The sequence below is a fragment of the Puma concolor genome, chromosome E1 (assembly GCF_028749965.1).
Source record: "Puma concolor isolate L17-30 chromosome E1, mPumCon1.1.hap2, whole genome shotgun sequence".
Classification (NCBI taxonomy): domain Eukaryota; kingdom Metazoa; phylum Chordata; class Mammalia; order Carnivora; family Felidae; genus Puma; species Puma concolor.
Window position 1 is genome coordinate 19,912,727 of NC_141680.1, and position 15,214 is coordinate 19,927,940.

The 15,214-nt window shown below is 36.1% G+C and overlaps 1 protein-coding gene across 9 annotated transcripts in view; it reads left to right on the forward strand.

The window, feature by feature from the left end:
* Nucleotides 1-15,214, forward strand: part of NF1 (neurofibromin 1) — a 247,612-nt gene that overhangs the window by 80,011 nt on the left and 152,387 nt on the right. For 7 of the 9 annotated variants that reach the window (XM_086686551.1, XM_086686554.1, XM_086686552.1 and 4 more), the window contains exons 12-14: nucleotides 1,721-1,750; nucleotides 5,089-5,220; nucleotides 11,944-12,078. In XM_086686551.1, the coding sequence (XP_086542677.1) occupies nucleotides 1,721-1,750; nucleotides 5,089-5,220; nucleotides 11,944-12,078 (297 nt within the window). The remainder of the gene's footprint in view (nucleotides 1-1,720; nucleotides 1,751-5,088; nucleotides 5,221-11,943; nucleotides 12,079-15,214) is intronic. The other 2 variants (XM_086686553.1, XM_086686547.1) reach the window with 1 other exon arrangement.

The window sequence follows — 15,214 nt, forward strand, 5'->3', positions numbered from 1 at the left end:
GAACTTAGATATATCTCTCACAGGTGATTATATCTAGTAATTGATATACATTTGTATTTTTCATATTTAGTTTCATATTCAATTTGGCCTTCCTTTATTGAGGAAGGTGGAGTTAATAGGATCCTTTGGAAAGATTAAACCTGAAATATTTTATTTGCATCAAAAGTCCTTGAGAACAGTGCCACTGAGAATATAATTGAACATTTTCATCCCCAAACTCTTTTTTTTTTAAGTTTATTTATTTCCTTAGTTGTGTTGGGGGGTGGGGCAGAGAGAGAGCTGGGAGAGAATCCCAAGCAGGCTCCGCCCTGCCAGCGCAGAACCCAATGCTGGGCCCCAACCCACGAACCATGAGATCATGACCTGAGCCACAACCAAGAGCTTGACGCTCAACCGACTGAGCCCCCCAGGTGCCCCACATCCCCAAACTCTTTACATATTATTTTAATATTTCTAGCCTTTCCCCAGCATTTGATATGTTCTGACTTGTCACCTTACCATTTAAGTTAAAAGCAGTAACTAACAATATGTTGTAGGCCAGTATGGTACATTTAGAATGGTGAGATCATATTTGATTGTACTTTTTTAGTCTTCCTTAAATACGTGAAATACTAACACACTTAAATAGAGGTATTGACATGATACAAAAGCATATCAGACAAAATAAGCAAGTTCATTAAGAGATACTTGTGAAACTTTGGACTCTGATGTGGGTACATTAAGTAGAAGGATGATGAAACCTTATCAGATTTGGACCATGAAGTTAAAAAATGCTGTTTTTCTGATCATGAAAATAATATTTTGAAGGTTCTCAAGTGTTATTTACCATAGCTCTACTTTAATCCATTTATGGATATTCATAGTTATGTGTAAATTGGCCACATTTTTTCTCCCTCAAAAAGAACGTTAATCACTGATAACTTAGGTATATTTGTCCTCTTTATAGGCAAATTCCACTTTAAGAGTGTATCGCTGATGAATTAAGAGTACCTCCCCACACTTATTTGCCTTGGATGCGTTGAGCTAAATGAAACTCTGCCCACTTTCTTTTCTTTCATCCATCCCTGCAGGGCAAGAATAGCTGTCAATAGAGCTGACTAGTGACACATTTCATTTTCTCCATGGGCGCTAGCATTCTGGGCAGGGCAATTCCTTGCTGTGCAGGACTATCTTGTGCGTGGCCAGACACCTAGTATCCCTCATCCTCATTTCACTAAATACCGTTGGGCCTCTTCCCTCCTCCCACCCCCAGACATTGTGGGCGACTGAAACGCCTTGAGGGAATGATATGTTCCTCACTTGAGTATCATTGGATTAAATGATAGGCGTAAATAACGTAAAATGCTATTTATCCCCGAAGGGAAACTTTAATGAATCTGATTGCAGATAAGGTATGTTTGTATTAAAAACTTAACAAAATTTTACTTTACTTTTGCCAGGGTAATGAGCAAGACATTGTATCCTTAATGTTTACTTTCAGGGTCATTTAAGAAAAAAAGAGATGACTTCCCCCCCCTCAGGTTTATGTGTAATTCAGAATTAAAATATTATTATTTTTCTCCTTTGACTTATAATACTAAACACACTCCATTTGTTAGAGTGGATGGTTTTACATAAATGCTTACAACTTGATTTAATAAACCCAAGTGTATACTTTTTTGATTCTTTGTGGCTAGTTACTTTAATTGTGAAATATTTTTGTCTACAATCGAATACATAGAGCACTTTCAAGCATGGACTTGGCACTGCTGTAAGTGGCTGGGCTGCTCCTTTGTGGGTTTAAAGCATGCCTGGAGTGGTACTTCGTGCATGCCTCCATGTACACGGTGAAGTGGTCGTGCGTCCTTCTGTGCTCCGCTGGGTACTGCATGTGTGAGGGCGCGGTGTGTCTGTATCGGAGGTCACGTCTGTACGAAATGAAAAACCCGTATCGACTAACTCGACCTTTAACGAGTAACCTGCCAAAAGCATAAATTTGAGTCTATAAAGTATCTTTTAAAGGTATACTTTAGACAGTGGGTACTTTATCTTATTATAGGTTGTTTGATAAATTGTTTTCTTGGTAGGGTTGGTGTTTTTGTTTTTGTTTTTTCTCCTTCCTGTGGTTTGAGGCTACTAGATACTGAATCTGAAGTACTTTCTGACTGAAAAGGACTATTTATAAAGTAAATATGCAAATTTATGGAATTGACTATTACAGAGTCTCACTGAAGACAGTTATGGAAATAACTTTGTCTTGAAATCACATGAAGTTTTTCCGAGATATTTGGACTCCTAATCTTAAATTTATTCATAGTATAAAATTTCCTTTTCAATGATTCTTGGTTCAATACACCTCATAAGTTCCTGCCTTCCATGGTTCTTTAGCCAAATTCACAGATTTTGTTTCTTATTATCACATTCTCGAGTAAGATAAAAGTTTTACTGATACGTTTTTGAGGGTTACGTAGGAGTGGTAATGGTTTGCAGTTTTTTTTTTTTTCCTTCTGTGAAACATACTCATACTCCGTTCACAAGTACAGTGTTTAGGTCTAAGATATTCTGTTTCTTCTTAAGAAATCTGCAAGCCTGTTCACTATTTGAATTTTGTCATACTGTAAACATTTGTCAGCTTCAAATTTGGTACTTCTAGTACGGTCACTTTTTTATTATGGCATGCTGTAAGAGATGAATTACAGTTATAAGATCTGTGTTACGTACTTAATCCTTACTGGCTTCCTTTGGGTTCAGTTAGGTATGTTGTTATAATTGGGAAACTAAAGAAATAGTAATACACATATCTGACCCAGATATCTTAGCCATCAGCGGAACATGCTGTGGCTAGCATGGTACTTGGTATTCACTCTGTTTTGTCCCTTATGGCAGTTTGTTGTAGTTTCCTCATGGGTAGCTCCCGTACCGAGAATGACAGGACCTCTTCCTACCAAGAGGCTGGATAAGTTGTTCTCTCCAACACATTTGAAAATTTATTTAAGCAATCTCTTGAAGAATCGTCATAGTTTGCTCATACTATGTACTTGTAAAAGTATTGCCATTTGTTTGGCAATAAACGTAGTGTTTTCGAGAAAAAAAAAAAAAAGAATGTCTACTTTCGTTGACTAGTTTCAGAACGGACACATTTAGTAACTGTGTAAAACACTATAATTTTTACCAACCACATGATGTCTAGTTTTTAGTGCGTATTTAATTTGAAAGTGTATCTTTAACTTTTATATTAAAATGAATAAATTTTTATATTATGAAAATCACTAAATCATGAGTTAAAATCACATTATTTTATAAGATGCACCTGGTACCATGGTACAATTTCAACAGCTATTAAAGTAATGTAGTAGTTTGGATCAGGTGTTATATGGGATGCATTTCTCTTTAGTTAGTTTCTGACAGGATATTATGGGGTCAGGAGAGTTAGTAGGACCTTTATCTCATTGCATTTTGTGATTATTCAGCCTTTGTCTCTTTAAGCCGATTAATACAAGCTGTGTAAATTAGTAAATAAATGGAGATCAAGCTGTACTGATTGCTTGGGCAAGTCAAATGACTGAATTGACCAGAGTTTAAAGAATCCATTATATAACCAAACTAAAATTTGATCATTTGTTAGGTAGGAATGAGCTTATGTAGAGTGAGGGTTGAGGGAATAGCAGTATCAACCGTACTTTCCAAAGAGAGTAGTATTTCTTCCCTCACAGCTTTGGGGTCCCTTCCTAAATAGAGTTCAGTGTTCAAGTTGTGTGTCGTAAGTTGATTGTATAATTTACTACCCAGTAAATAGAGTTTCGTAACGCATAGTTTTAGGTTAAAGTGATATAACTTGATGCTGCTGCCTAAAATACTCTGACGATTATGGGTGAAGAAATTAAAAGTTGAGAATTTAACGAGCTTAGTTTTGAGTGAGAAGGAACCTGGGATTAGGATATGAAGCTCTTAAATCCTCCGCCTGTGTTAATTCAGTCATTCTCTCACGTGTCTCCTCTGCAGTGGGAGTGTCATAAACTGGATGCCTGTGTAATAACCTATGTGTTAAGTGGTCCCGTATGGCTTGCATAATCTCCATATATAGTGAACATTCATTTTTGTCTTGACCAATAGACTTTATAGTTTTATTCATTTTAGTAATACGGTAATTTTTTTTGTTTGTTTATTTGAGAGAGAGGGCATGCACAGGAGGGGCAGAGAGGGCGGGGGAGGAGAGATAATCCCAAGCAGGCTTCACACTGTCAGTACAAGGAGCTGGATGTGGGGCTCAAACTCACGAACCTGTGAGATCATGACCTGAGCTGCAATCAAGAGTCGGATGCCTAACTGACTGAGCCACCCAGGCACCCCCATAATATAGTAATTAATTTTAAAGTTACATTAGACACTATTCAAATAAAATAGTCACTAGAAACTAGAATCAGAGCTAAATGGGCGAAACTGACAGATATTTACAGAAAATAATTACATCTAAACAATATTTAGCCATGAGCAGTTTGTCCTTGTGGTAATCATTAGTCTTTTCATGTATTATACCATCATTGCATATCAATTTAAGGTTATAGGTTTACTAATAGCTTTATCTCATTTACTAATTTTATGTTGTACCAATCACTGTTGTTTGTAGGCATATAAGTGATGGTTTGCCGCATAGTCCTTCAACATTGTGTTGAACCACTAATCTTTCTTAAAACTTTGATAATAGCATTCTTATGTGGGAGAATATATACTATAAATGCATATGTTTCTGAAATGTGTAAAAGTTAAACTTAAAAAAAAAAAGAAAAAGATTGGCTACAGAATTAGCTTTCTAAAGACTCTTTGTTTTTCAGATTCATTGGCTTATCAGTGAGAAACGGTAGTCTCATATGCCCATGCACATGAAGTGGCAGTTTGTCTCATGTTCATTATTATATTTTAAAATACATGTATGGTTCGGTGTTTGAATTAAAGATCTTATTTGAAGACTTTGGAAATCATGGTGTGTGTTTGCATGGTCCTAGAAAATTTTTCACGGAAGGCTAAAACCTAAGACTACAGTGTTAACCAGAGCATGTAACTCATGCAAATTTATACTTTTCTTCTCTTATGGTCTCTGTTTTTCTCTAGTCTGCGTTGGATTGGTGGCCTAAGATCGATGCTGTATATTGTCACTCAGTCGAGCTTCGAAACATGTTTGGTGAAACGCTTCATAAAGCAGTGCAGGGTTGTGGAGCACACCCAGCAATACGAATGGCACCGGTAAGAGGAATCGTGAATTTTGAATTCCCCCTTCTTCCTATTGCGTTTTCAGTGTCTCTATCCTATTCCTGTTTTTTTGATTATTTTAGAAAATCAAATGAGTCCTTCCTTTTCTGTAAGTATCGTGGTATGTTGCATCCTGCATTATTGTTGCAATGCTAGCTAATGGTGTTTGTTTTTCACGATTTCAGTGAGTCGAACTTGTTTTTCTTAGAGAAATTTTCCCACAAAATGCTGTTAAAAATCTTAATTTCTTTTTCTTTCATTCTCCTTTTTTTTTTTTCCCTTACTTTCTTTTTGCTGTAACTTTTCCTTACGAATCAAAATATTTTGGTTTGCTCTTCATCTTTGGGGATGAGTAGGGAAGCTGACTCCTGGGTTAGAGTGAATGTTTCTACACCGTTTTTGCCCACTGGATGCTGGACACGGCACATAGGAAATTAGAAATAAAATGAAACATTTTTATCTAAAATAAAATATTTCATATTTCAGCAAATGTGCTATCATTCAGCAAATGATAGGCACTTTGATACTGAAGTTCATGTTTAAATTTAGTAAAAAGAGTCTTTTCAAATGAGGTATTCTAACAGATTAGTATTCTTAAATGGAATTTTAAAACTCGTATGGAACCAATTGAAACAGACAGTTACAGGATCATAGAAGTCATTTCTTGGTATTTATGTATAGCAAGAGTATTCTACATGGCAACTCTTGACATTGATTGGTGGTGCTTTGTCTTCTGCTTCTTATTTTCTGTTCTTATTGGCTGCTGTCGCTCACATGATCAGATGCCAACCAGTCACTGTTTTGCATGGCAGTGGGCTTCTGTGGCTGTAAGTATGATCCATTGTAACTACCTCAGAAAAGTCCTTGGTTTCTTTGACTTTTCTGTGTATAGTTACTGTTATAGTCACATCATGTCATTTCAAATGAAAACATAGCACGTTTTTACCTATTGGTAAAACATTTTTTGGTAAAAATTGGTAAAAATTTTTTTCTGGTAAGTTAGCCATTTCACACTCATAATTTAAATAGCTTTCTCCTCTTTTCCCAAGTTTCCTTAGTCAATAAAATATTTTGGTTCAATACAATTGTAGTTCACTCTTATCCAGTTGTCAGTAGTTGTTTCTGAGGATTATTTATCTCAGATGTTCAAATAGAGACGTTTGCTATACTGAATACTTTAGGATTATTTAGTCTAAAAAATTATAGCCAAAGAACATGGAAATTATGTTTTAGTCAATAAAATAAATAAAACACAAACTATTTTTAGTTGACTTTTTGTGATGCCAACTACTTAGTTTTTTAAAAAATTGAAAATTTCGCTCTAAGTTAATTGGAGGTAAACATAAATAATAGTTACTTAAATGTTAAATAACTAGACATCGTTTTACAAGTTGTCTTGAAAAATGACTTAAAATAATTGTTTAACAATTAATTCGTTCTAGATATCCTATAGTAAATAGAACTTTGACTTTTTAAAGTTTCTAATTCTTTGGGCAGAAAATTAATGGCCTTCAATAGTAGAAACTGGTAGAAAGTTAATAGTCACTTCCACTTTAACTTCAGTATCCACTTTACCAGCCATCTGCAGTTTCACTTCCTGTGCATGAGGACTGAAAGAAAGTGAAACGAAATTAGTCCTTTGAACAAAGACAAAATTTGACTGGTAGTCTGAAAATGTTCCCTACGTTTAGAAGTTATTTTACATCTTAGCCTTACTTATTAACTGATTCCAGGAGCAACATACTGTAGTACTGAAAGTTCATGAAAACCACAGCTAGATTTCTTTTGGTCCAAGGACACCTATGATAAGAATTGAGTTTTTATTTCCTATTATTCTCTGAAGGTGTCAGTATACATTTGATTTGTGAAATCATTCTTAAGCTGTTTACTTTCATATAATTATATATGAAATTTTGTGTGTATGTATGTGTATGAATATGTACTATATGTGTGTATGAAATTATACATAGTGGCCGAAGGAGGGTTTTCTGCCTGATATTCTTACCGGGAAAATTAATTAACAAATTTAATCTGAAATAATTTTTTAGAATAATAAAATTTTACTATTGAGATGATCTTTAAGGTGAATCTTTTCCCTTTTAAACCTGGTGCTGTGAACAGTCAGACAGTAAATGTGGAAATTCTGAGCTCTCCCATAAGCTGCCGGGCATAGTGTTAACACCAGGGAAGCGTGATGAGCTAAAAAGACAAGGCACTTACCCTCACAGAGATGCCAGTCTTGTAGCTCTTGCTTGAGCACTTCTAATAAAGAGCTCACCACAGGTGGCCCTCAAGCCCGAAACATAGGAAATTTGTAATAAATGGTTTAAATGTGTGACATCAGGGTTTCTCAACCTTGGCACTGTTGGTATTTTTAAATGTTGTAGGAGACGGTTGTAGGGGACTATCCTGTGTTCTGTAGAATGTTTAGCAGCATTTCTAGCCTCTACCACTACATGCCAGTAACACCACCCTGCTGGCTGCTGGTCTTGAAAAGCAAAAATGTCTCCAGACATTTCCAGTTATCCCTCGGGAGACAAAACTGCCCCCAGTTGAAAACCACTGTGTTAACATGATATGTTCAGTGCGTTGTCCTCATTTGCATTGCCCCAGATGTTGTGTCTGCTTCTTCCATAGGACAGCACTGCAGATATTTCAGTAAAGTTATCTTGAACTGCTAAGGTTTCTTTTTTTAAATATGACTTTAGAATTGGGAAGGGTTTAATTATTTCAGCTTTCTTTAAAAGCTTGTGTGTGTGTGCGCGCGCGCGCGTGTGCGCACATGCACACACGTGCTGTTTGATCTGTTTTTACCGCTGAGGAAACTGAGGCACATAAAATGTTTAGTGAATGACAGATAGTCATGATTAGTGAATAATTGACATTCTTTCCAATGCCTGTCCAGTTCTTTAGCTGTCTTACCTCATTAGTGCATTAGTTTGATCAAAGCAGGAGCTCCATCTGGCTTGTCCAGCACTGGGTTCCTGGCGCCCCCAGAATGCTATCTGGCACGTAGTAGGCATTTAGTGCATATGTGTTGAATGAGTGAAGTAATTTCTTTCCTGATTTGCTTTTAAACCTCTCCTCTTCTGCTTCTCTTCTGGAAAGGATTCAAGCTAACATTTTTTTTTCCCAATTAAAATGACATATGAAGATCCGCTTTTAGTGTTGCAGATGTGGTATAATTGAAGAATGCCATTAACCTGCTGTGTCTGCATACACATATTCTACTAATAATATAGTCTAAGATTACATTGTTTTCTTAGATTGAGCTCTTCATCACTTAAACTCTTTAGCCTTAACATATACACAATGGGCCATAGCTTCTCCATTTTATACTTTGGTAATATTTTTAAAAGTTTGAAATATTTTTCTTAGCACTAATCGTTTACTGTTTTGAAACTCGGGTAGCCTATTAATGATAGCTGTATGAGTTTTCACAAATATGTGTAATTACTGCACATTTTGCTTCTAAAGGAGATATGCTCTTACATGCCTATAATTTAGTCATAGTCTTAAATAAGGTAACAAATGGTTTGGGCCCTTAATAGACAGCTACATATTCTGATTAATGAATTTATTCCTGGGCGCGACTGCTTCTCTTCTTTGGCCAAAGTGCGTGTACTATGTTGGATTCTTACTAATATCTGCAGGATGGAAGGTCAATAAATTAATGGATGGATAATTTTTTTTTTTTTTTTTTACATTTCTGGTTAAAAATGTATTTCTTCTTTAGCATGCTGTTCCGCCTTTTATAGAACCCCCTAATGTCCATTAATTAAAAGGTATTTGAATTGAAAACTTTATTTAACCTTTTCAAGTCAGTGCTGGAACAAAATTTATATGCTGATTCCTGAGATGAAAAAATGACATAATTAAACTATTATTTACTGTTAGAAAATGATTACCGAGTAAAAGATAATTATTAAATCTGTTAATTGTTCTCTGATCTGTGTTCCTGTGCACTTGGTTGTGTCAGGGAAGAACAGTTGCACTTAGTTACATCTTAGTAAATATTTGTTCCATGAGAGTTGATCACCTTGATCTAAGGTGTTAGCATGACTTAGAATGAAAGAATAAAGTTTAATGGGAACAAATGGTAAAAACAGAATTGATTAAATGCATTTGGTAAGATATTTGCTGTGGGAATATAAATATGCAAGCAAACAGTATTTCTGAGTTTTGCTATTTCCTTTCTATATTGATATTCTTGAGCATTGATGTGGATGTTAGGTAGTAGTTCTTCCCCTTTGAGGACCAGAACCCTTCAGTGTCCTCAGTTATACTAACAAATGCGTCTTACACTTAGACGTGGAGAATTGTGGCTGTGTGTTACAGATGTGCATCTCTGCTTTTTACCTTTGAAGGACAGCCTATTTACTTGGACATTTTTATTATGTGTTCATAGCTGCTGAATATCCTGTTATCTGTATATTTGCGATTTTTCCTAAGAAGCCATACAGGCACCCAACAGGCATATGAAAACATGCTCAACATCACTAAACATCAAGGAAGTGCAAATCAGAACCACAATGACATATCACCTCACACTAGTCAGACTGATTAGAAAAAAGACAAGAAATGACAGGTATTGGCAAGGATGTGGAGAAAAGGGAACCCTTGTTCATTGTTGGTCACAATGTAAATTGGTTCAGCCTATGGAAAATGGTATGGAGGTTTTTCAGAAAATTAAAAATAGAGATATTATACAGTCCAGTATCTCCACTCCTAGGTATTTATTTGTGAAGAAAGCAAAACACTGATTTGAAAAGACATGCACTGCTATGTTCGTAGTAACATTATTTGCCATAGCAAGATATGGAAGCAACCTAAGTGTCCATTGATAGATGAGTGGGTAAGAAGATGTAGTTGTGTGTATGCACACACACACACACACACACACACACACACACACACACACACTCTGGAATATTATTCAGCCATAAAAAAAGAATGAAATCTTGCCATTTGCAACAACATGGATGGACCTGGGGGTATTATGCTAAGTGAAATAAGTCAGAGAAAGACAAATATCATATGATTTTAGTTGTATGTGGAATCTAAAAAACAAAACAGACTGATAGGTACAGAGAACAAACTGATGGTTGGCAGATGGGAGGGCAGTGGAGTGATCAACGAAACAAGTGAAGGGGATTAAGAGATACTTTCAGTTATAAAATAAGTAAGACTTGCTGGAATACACAGCATAAGGAATATAATCAATAATATTGTAACCACTTTCTATGGTGGCAGATGGTAACTAGACTTACTGTGGTGACCATTTTGTAATGTGTATAAATATTAAATCACTATGTTATACACCTAAAACTAGACATTTTTAAACTAAAAGTATTAATAAATAAAGGCATATGTGTCAAAACTAGATATTTTATGTCCTTTTAAAGAAAAGGGGGAAATGATTTATAACAATAGAAAGAGGTGGTTGTGTATCCAGAATATAATTGTTGGATTTTTCATTGAGTAACAGGCATAATTATGATATCAGCACAGCATCTACCGCAGTATCTCTGTAATTGAAGCACGTTTTTCATGATTTATCTTTGTCAAAGCCTTCTTTCTTTGTTTTATCAATGTTCTTCAGGCAAAATACATGCATTTAGTAACTCAAGAGAGATGGAATGCCATTGAAGGAAAAAGCAGAATTTACCATTAAACTATTAAGTACAGAGACCGACTATATAGCATATTTCATCAATTCTAAGAAGCGCTTTAGTTTTTAACATCTCTGAAATTGGGAACACATCTTATTTGGTGTCTTAGAGTTGACAGTGGTTTTTCATTTCTTGTGGTACATTAATGATGCATCTTAGTTAAATTAATGTCATAGATTGTCTGAAATATTTGTGTATATTTGTGTGGGATAAATGTTAAATGAATTGCTCAAAGTATGTATTTGTGAGAGCTATAGACTAAATATTTTATCCCTAATGTGTCTACAGTTTGGAAAATTGTTCTTCTACATAGGAGTCAACTTGATATTAAAGTGTTTAGTATTTTAAGGAATTTTCATTTAAACTTTATTAAATACATTATATAAGAATAATATGAATGTTACAAAAATAGTTTCCATTTGTTTTTTATTTAAATTGAATTTTATTTTATTTTTATTTTTAAAATATAATTTATTGACAAATTGGTTTCCATACAACACCCAATGCTCATCCCAAGTGCCCCCCTCAATGCCCATCACCCACTTTCCCCTCTCTCTTACCCCCCCCCATAAACCCTCAGTTTGTTCTCAGAAATTTTATTTTAATATAGAGAGAGAGAGTGAGAGAGCATGGGGGAGAGGGACAGAGGGCAAGAGAGCAAGAGAGAATCCTTCCAGAGGGCGAGAGAGGAAAAGAGAGAGAATCCTTAGCAGGCTTCTTGCTCAGTGCAGAGCCCAATGTGGGGCTCGATCCTACAACCCTGGCTGGGATCATGACCTGAGCTGAAATCAAGAGTTGGTCACTTAACCAACTGAGCCACCCAGGCACTGTCCCAATTTTCATTTGTTTTTTAAGCTTAATAATATTAACCTTATACTTACTCAGATGTTTCTACTCTTACCACACATACATCTGTGGTATAAAATGTCTGCTTTTTCAAAGCTTTTTAATAATAGATTTATTTTTAAAAAGTTAGATAGCTATTTTTGTTAACCTGATATCTGATTCTTACAAGGTGATGACATGTTTTTGTTTTTATTTGTAGAGTCTTACATTTAAAGAAAAAGTAACAAGCCTTAAATTTAAAGAAAAACCTACAGACCTGGAGACAAGAAGCTATAAGTATCTTCTCCTGTCCATGGTGAAACTCATTCATGCGGATCCAAAGCTCTTGCTTTGTGTAAGTATTTTATACGAGAGGTCTTGAAATTACTACAATAACTTAATTTGGTTTAAGTGAAATGCCAAGACCTTGGAGATCATTATTAGCTAAATAACACTCACTGACCCTTTCTGCTCATGCTTGAAACCTAAGACACCTTTAAGAAAACTAACTTCGGGGCGCCTGGGTGGCGCAGTCGGTTAAGCGTCCGACTTCAGCCAGGTCACGATCTCGCGGTCCGTGAGTTCGAGCCCCGCGTCGGGCTCTGGGCTGATGGCTCGGAGCCTGGAGCCTGTTTCCGATTCTGTGTCTCCCTCTCTCTCTGCCCCGCGCCCGTTCATGCTCTGTCTCTCTCTGTCCCAAAAATAAATAAACGATGAAAAAAAAATTTTTTTTTTAAATAAAAAAATAAAATAAAAAAAAGAAAACTAACTTAGAAGTTACATTTCTCTGATACCAATATAATTAGATCAGATTTCTTACCCTTTTCCTCAGTTTTCCTTTTCATTAAACTAGCATGTTTTTGTGAGATCTTCTTTCTTTACTCTGTTACCAGGTTTGTATTATTTAGACATTATGCTGGGGTGGTGGTGGAGGTAATGAAGCAACCATAAATCCGAGTGCTTTCTCGTGGTCATAGTTGGTTTTTAAGTATCCAGTTGCTATTGCCAAACCCTTTAGGTTTTTTTATTTCCCTTTCTTCCTGTCATCAACCTGTTATCACTGGCTTTGCCTGGAAATACTGTATTGGAAGGAGAAGGAGATGGGATTGGGTATGGTTAGCACTTAATTTTTATCCTAACTGCTTTTGCAGCCTCAGATGGCATTCCTGAGGGCAATACTGTGGTACACAGTAAGTGGGAACGAACAGGTAAATGAGTGATAGTTACATGAAGTGGTTAAAAGCATGGGCTCTAGAGACAGACTAGTTATGTGATTTGGGTGACTTAACCTCTCTTAGTTTTCTCATAATGATAATAATAGTACCTATCTCAGATTGTAAAGCTTGAGATAGTACACTCGTGCTTTTAGGAATAACGTTTAATAAATGCATAATAAGCACTAAATAAATGTTAACTATTATTATTATTAATAAAATGCAGTTGACATCAATAGTAATGTTATTAATGCCCCAAGTATGACAGTTATGTATTGTGCAGGTCATAGAATAACATGTTTAAGCTTTGTTGAAGTTTCTCCAGTCTCTGGAGAGCAGCATCCAGAAAGATTTCTTGCTGCTTTGTTTAGCAGTAGGTTTTATAAGTGCTAAGGTGCTTCCAAATTACTACATATAGGAGTTCATAATTCGATGTCCGTATTTTCAAGAGTTCTGTGAACCCCTTCAATGAAAAAAAAGTGTAATGAGTGTTTTTTTTTCTGCAGAGAAATAAGAGGGGAGAGACACACACACAGAATTTCTAAAGGGATTAATAATGCCAAAGGAAGGCCTGTCATATTTTGAACTCTTTGAGAAGCCCATCCAAATTTGGGAGTCTAGTAGAATAAATTGTTAGAATTAGGCATGGAAAATTTCACAAAATCTTACCAGGGAGACAGTAAAGGTAATCAAATCCCCTTTCTCCTCATGTCTTTGTGTGTAGCACAAGTTATTTGTGGTAATATTTCATCATGCATTTCACTTAATAGAGGACCAGCTCTCTGCATGGCTATAATTCAGGGTGAAGAATGCGCCAAAGTCACGAGTGCCGTCAGTGTTAAGTATTCCATTATTCAAAGAACAAGAACTTGGTCTTTTCCAAGATTGGAATTTAGTAAGCAGAGTCCGTTTAAAATTGAAATTATTCTCTTTGCTGCCATCTAGTGGTTAGGCAACTTTCTCAGCGCAACCAAAGGTAAGTTAAAGTAGATTCACTGTATACTTAAGTATTTTCTATTTAAATCTTAGTAAATAGGAGAAATGTAGGAGTAACTTAAGTGATGTCAGTCATGGTATTTTTAAAGTAACAATTTAATATCTTTCATCTCTACCCTAATCCATATTACTCTCATGTTGTCTAGCCTCCTAATTGTCCAGCTAACATCCTCTCCTACCTCCCTCTAAACATTTCTCTGCCACTAAAGGTCTGGTGATCTCTTTGAAAAGCAAATCTTATCATGCCTTTTGCCCAGCTTAACATGTGTTAGTTGAAATTGCTCTTGGAATAAAGACCTTTTGGTCTCCAAAGAGACCTACAGGGGCATGCAGAGTCTGACTCCTACCTGCCCCTTCTGCCACATCTAGCATTATATTTTTCTTTCTCTTTTTTCTGTAGTCATGATGGTCTGTTCATTCCATCTTACCACATTCCTTCATACCTGCCCCTGCTGTTTCTTCTGCTTATGATACACTTCTCTTTCCTCTTTACAATAGTAATTCCTGCTAATTTTGAGCTGTGATCACTGCCCTAAGGAAGCCTCCATGAAATTGTGCCTCATTTCTCTATCACGGTGCTCATAGCAGCTTGTAGCTTCGTAGTTCTTATCTCATTTGCAGTTTTACAGTTGTTGGTCTAGTTATTTTATTGATGTTTGTTTTTCCCACGAGATTACATGTTCCAAGAGGGTAGGAAACACTTTTTTAAAAATATTTATTTATTTTGAGAGAGAGAGTGTGCATGCATGCACAGGGGAGGGGGGAGAGAGAGAGAGACAGACAGATAGACAGACAGACTCCCAAGCAGGCTCCATACTCAGTGCAGAGCCCAATGTGGGGCTCAATCTCAAAAACCATGAGATCATGACCTGAGCTGAAATCAAGAGTTGGATGCTCAACTGACTGAGCCACCCAGGTGCCCCAGAAACACATCTTTTCAACTTGCTATGTCTTTGGTATTCAATAAATGTTACTGAGTTATTTGTGAACGAATATAAATTTTATAAAGTAGGCTAACAGTTGTGAATTATACTCCGGGATGAGGGCTTACCTTAATCATTATGGCGGGAAAGAATCTAGTTAGTAAAATAAAATAGGGACACAGGTTGTATTGGTCTCACTTAAATGAGCCATATGTTCGTGAAGTGTAAATAGTTGCATCCAAGCTACAGGAAGCATTTTAGTCTCTTAAGGTAGACATGTGCATTTATGTACCCCGTGGATGTGCTTTGCTTAGTACCCAGCGTTTTTCCACAATGAAACAGACTGCAGTGTGGGTAT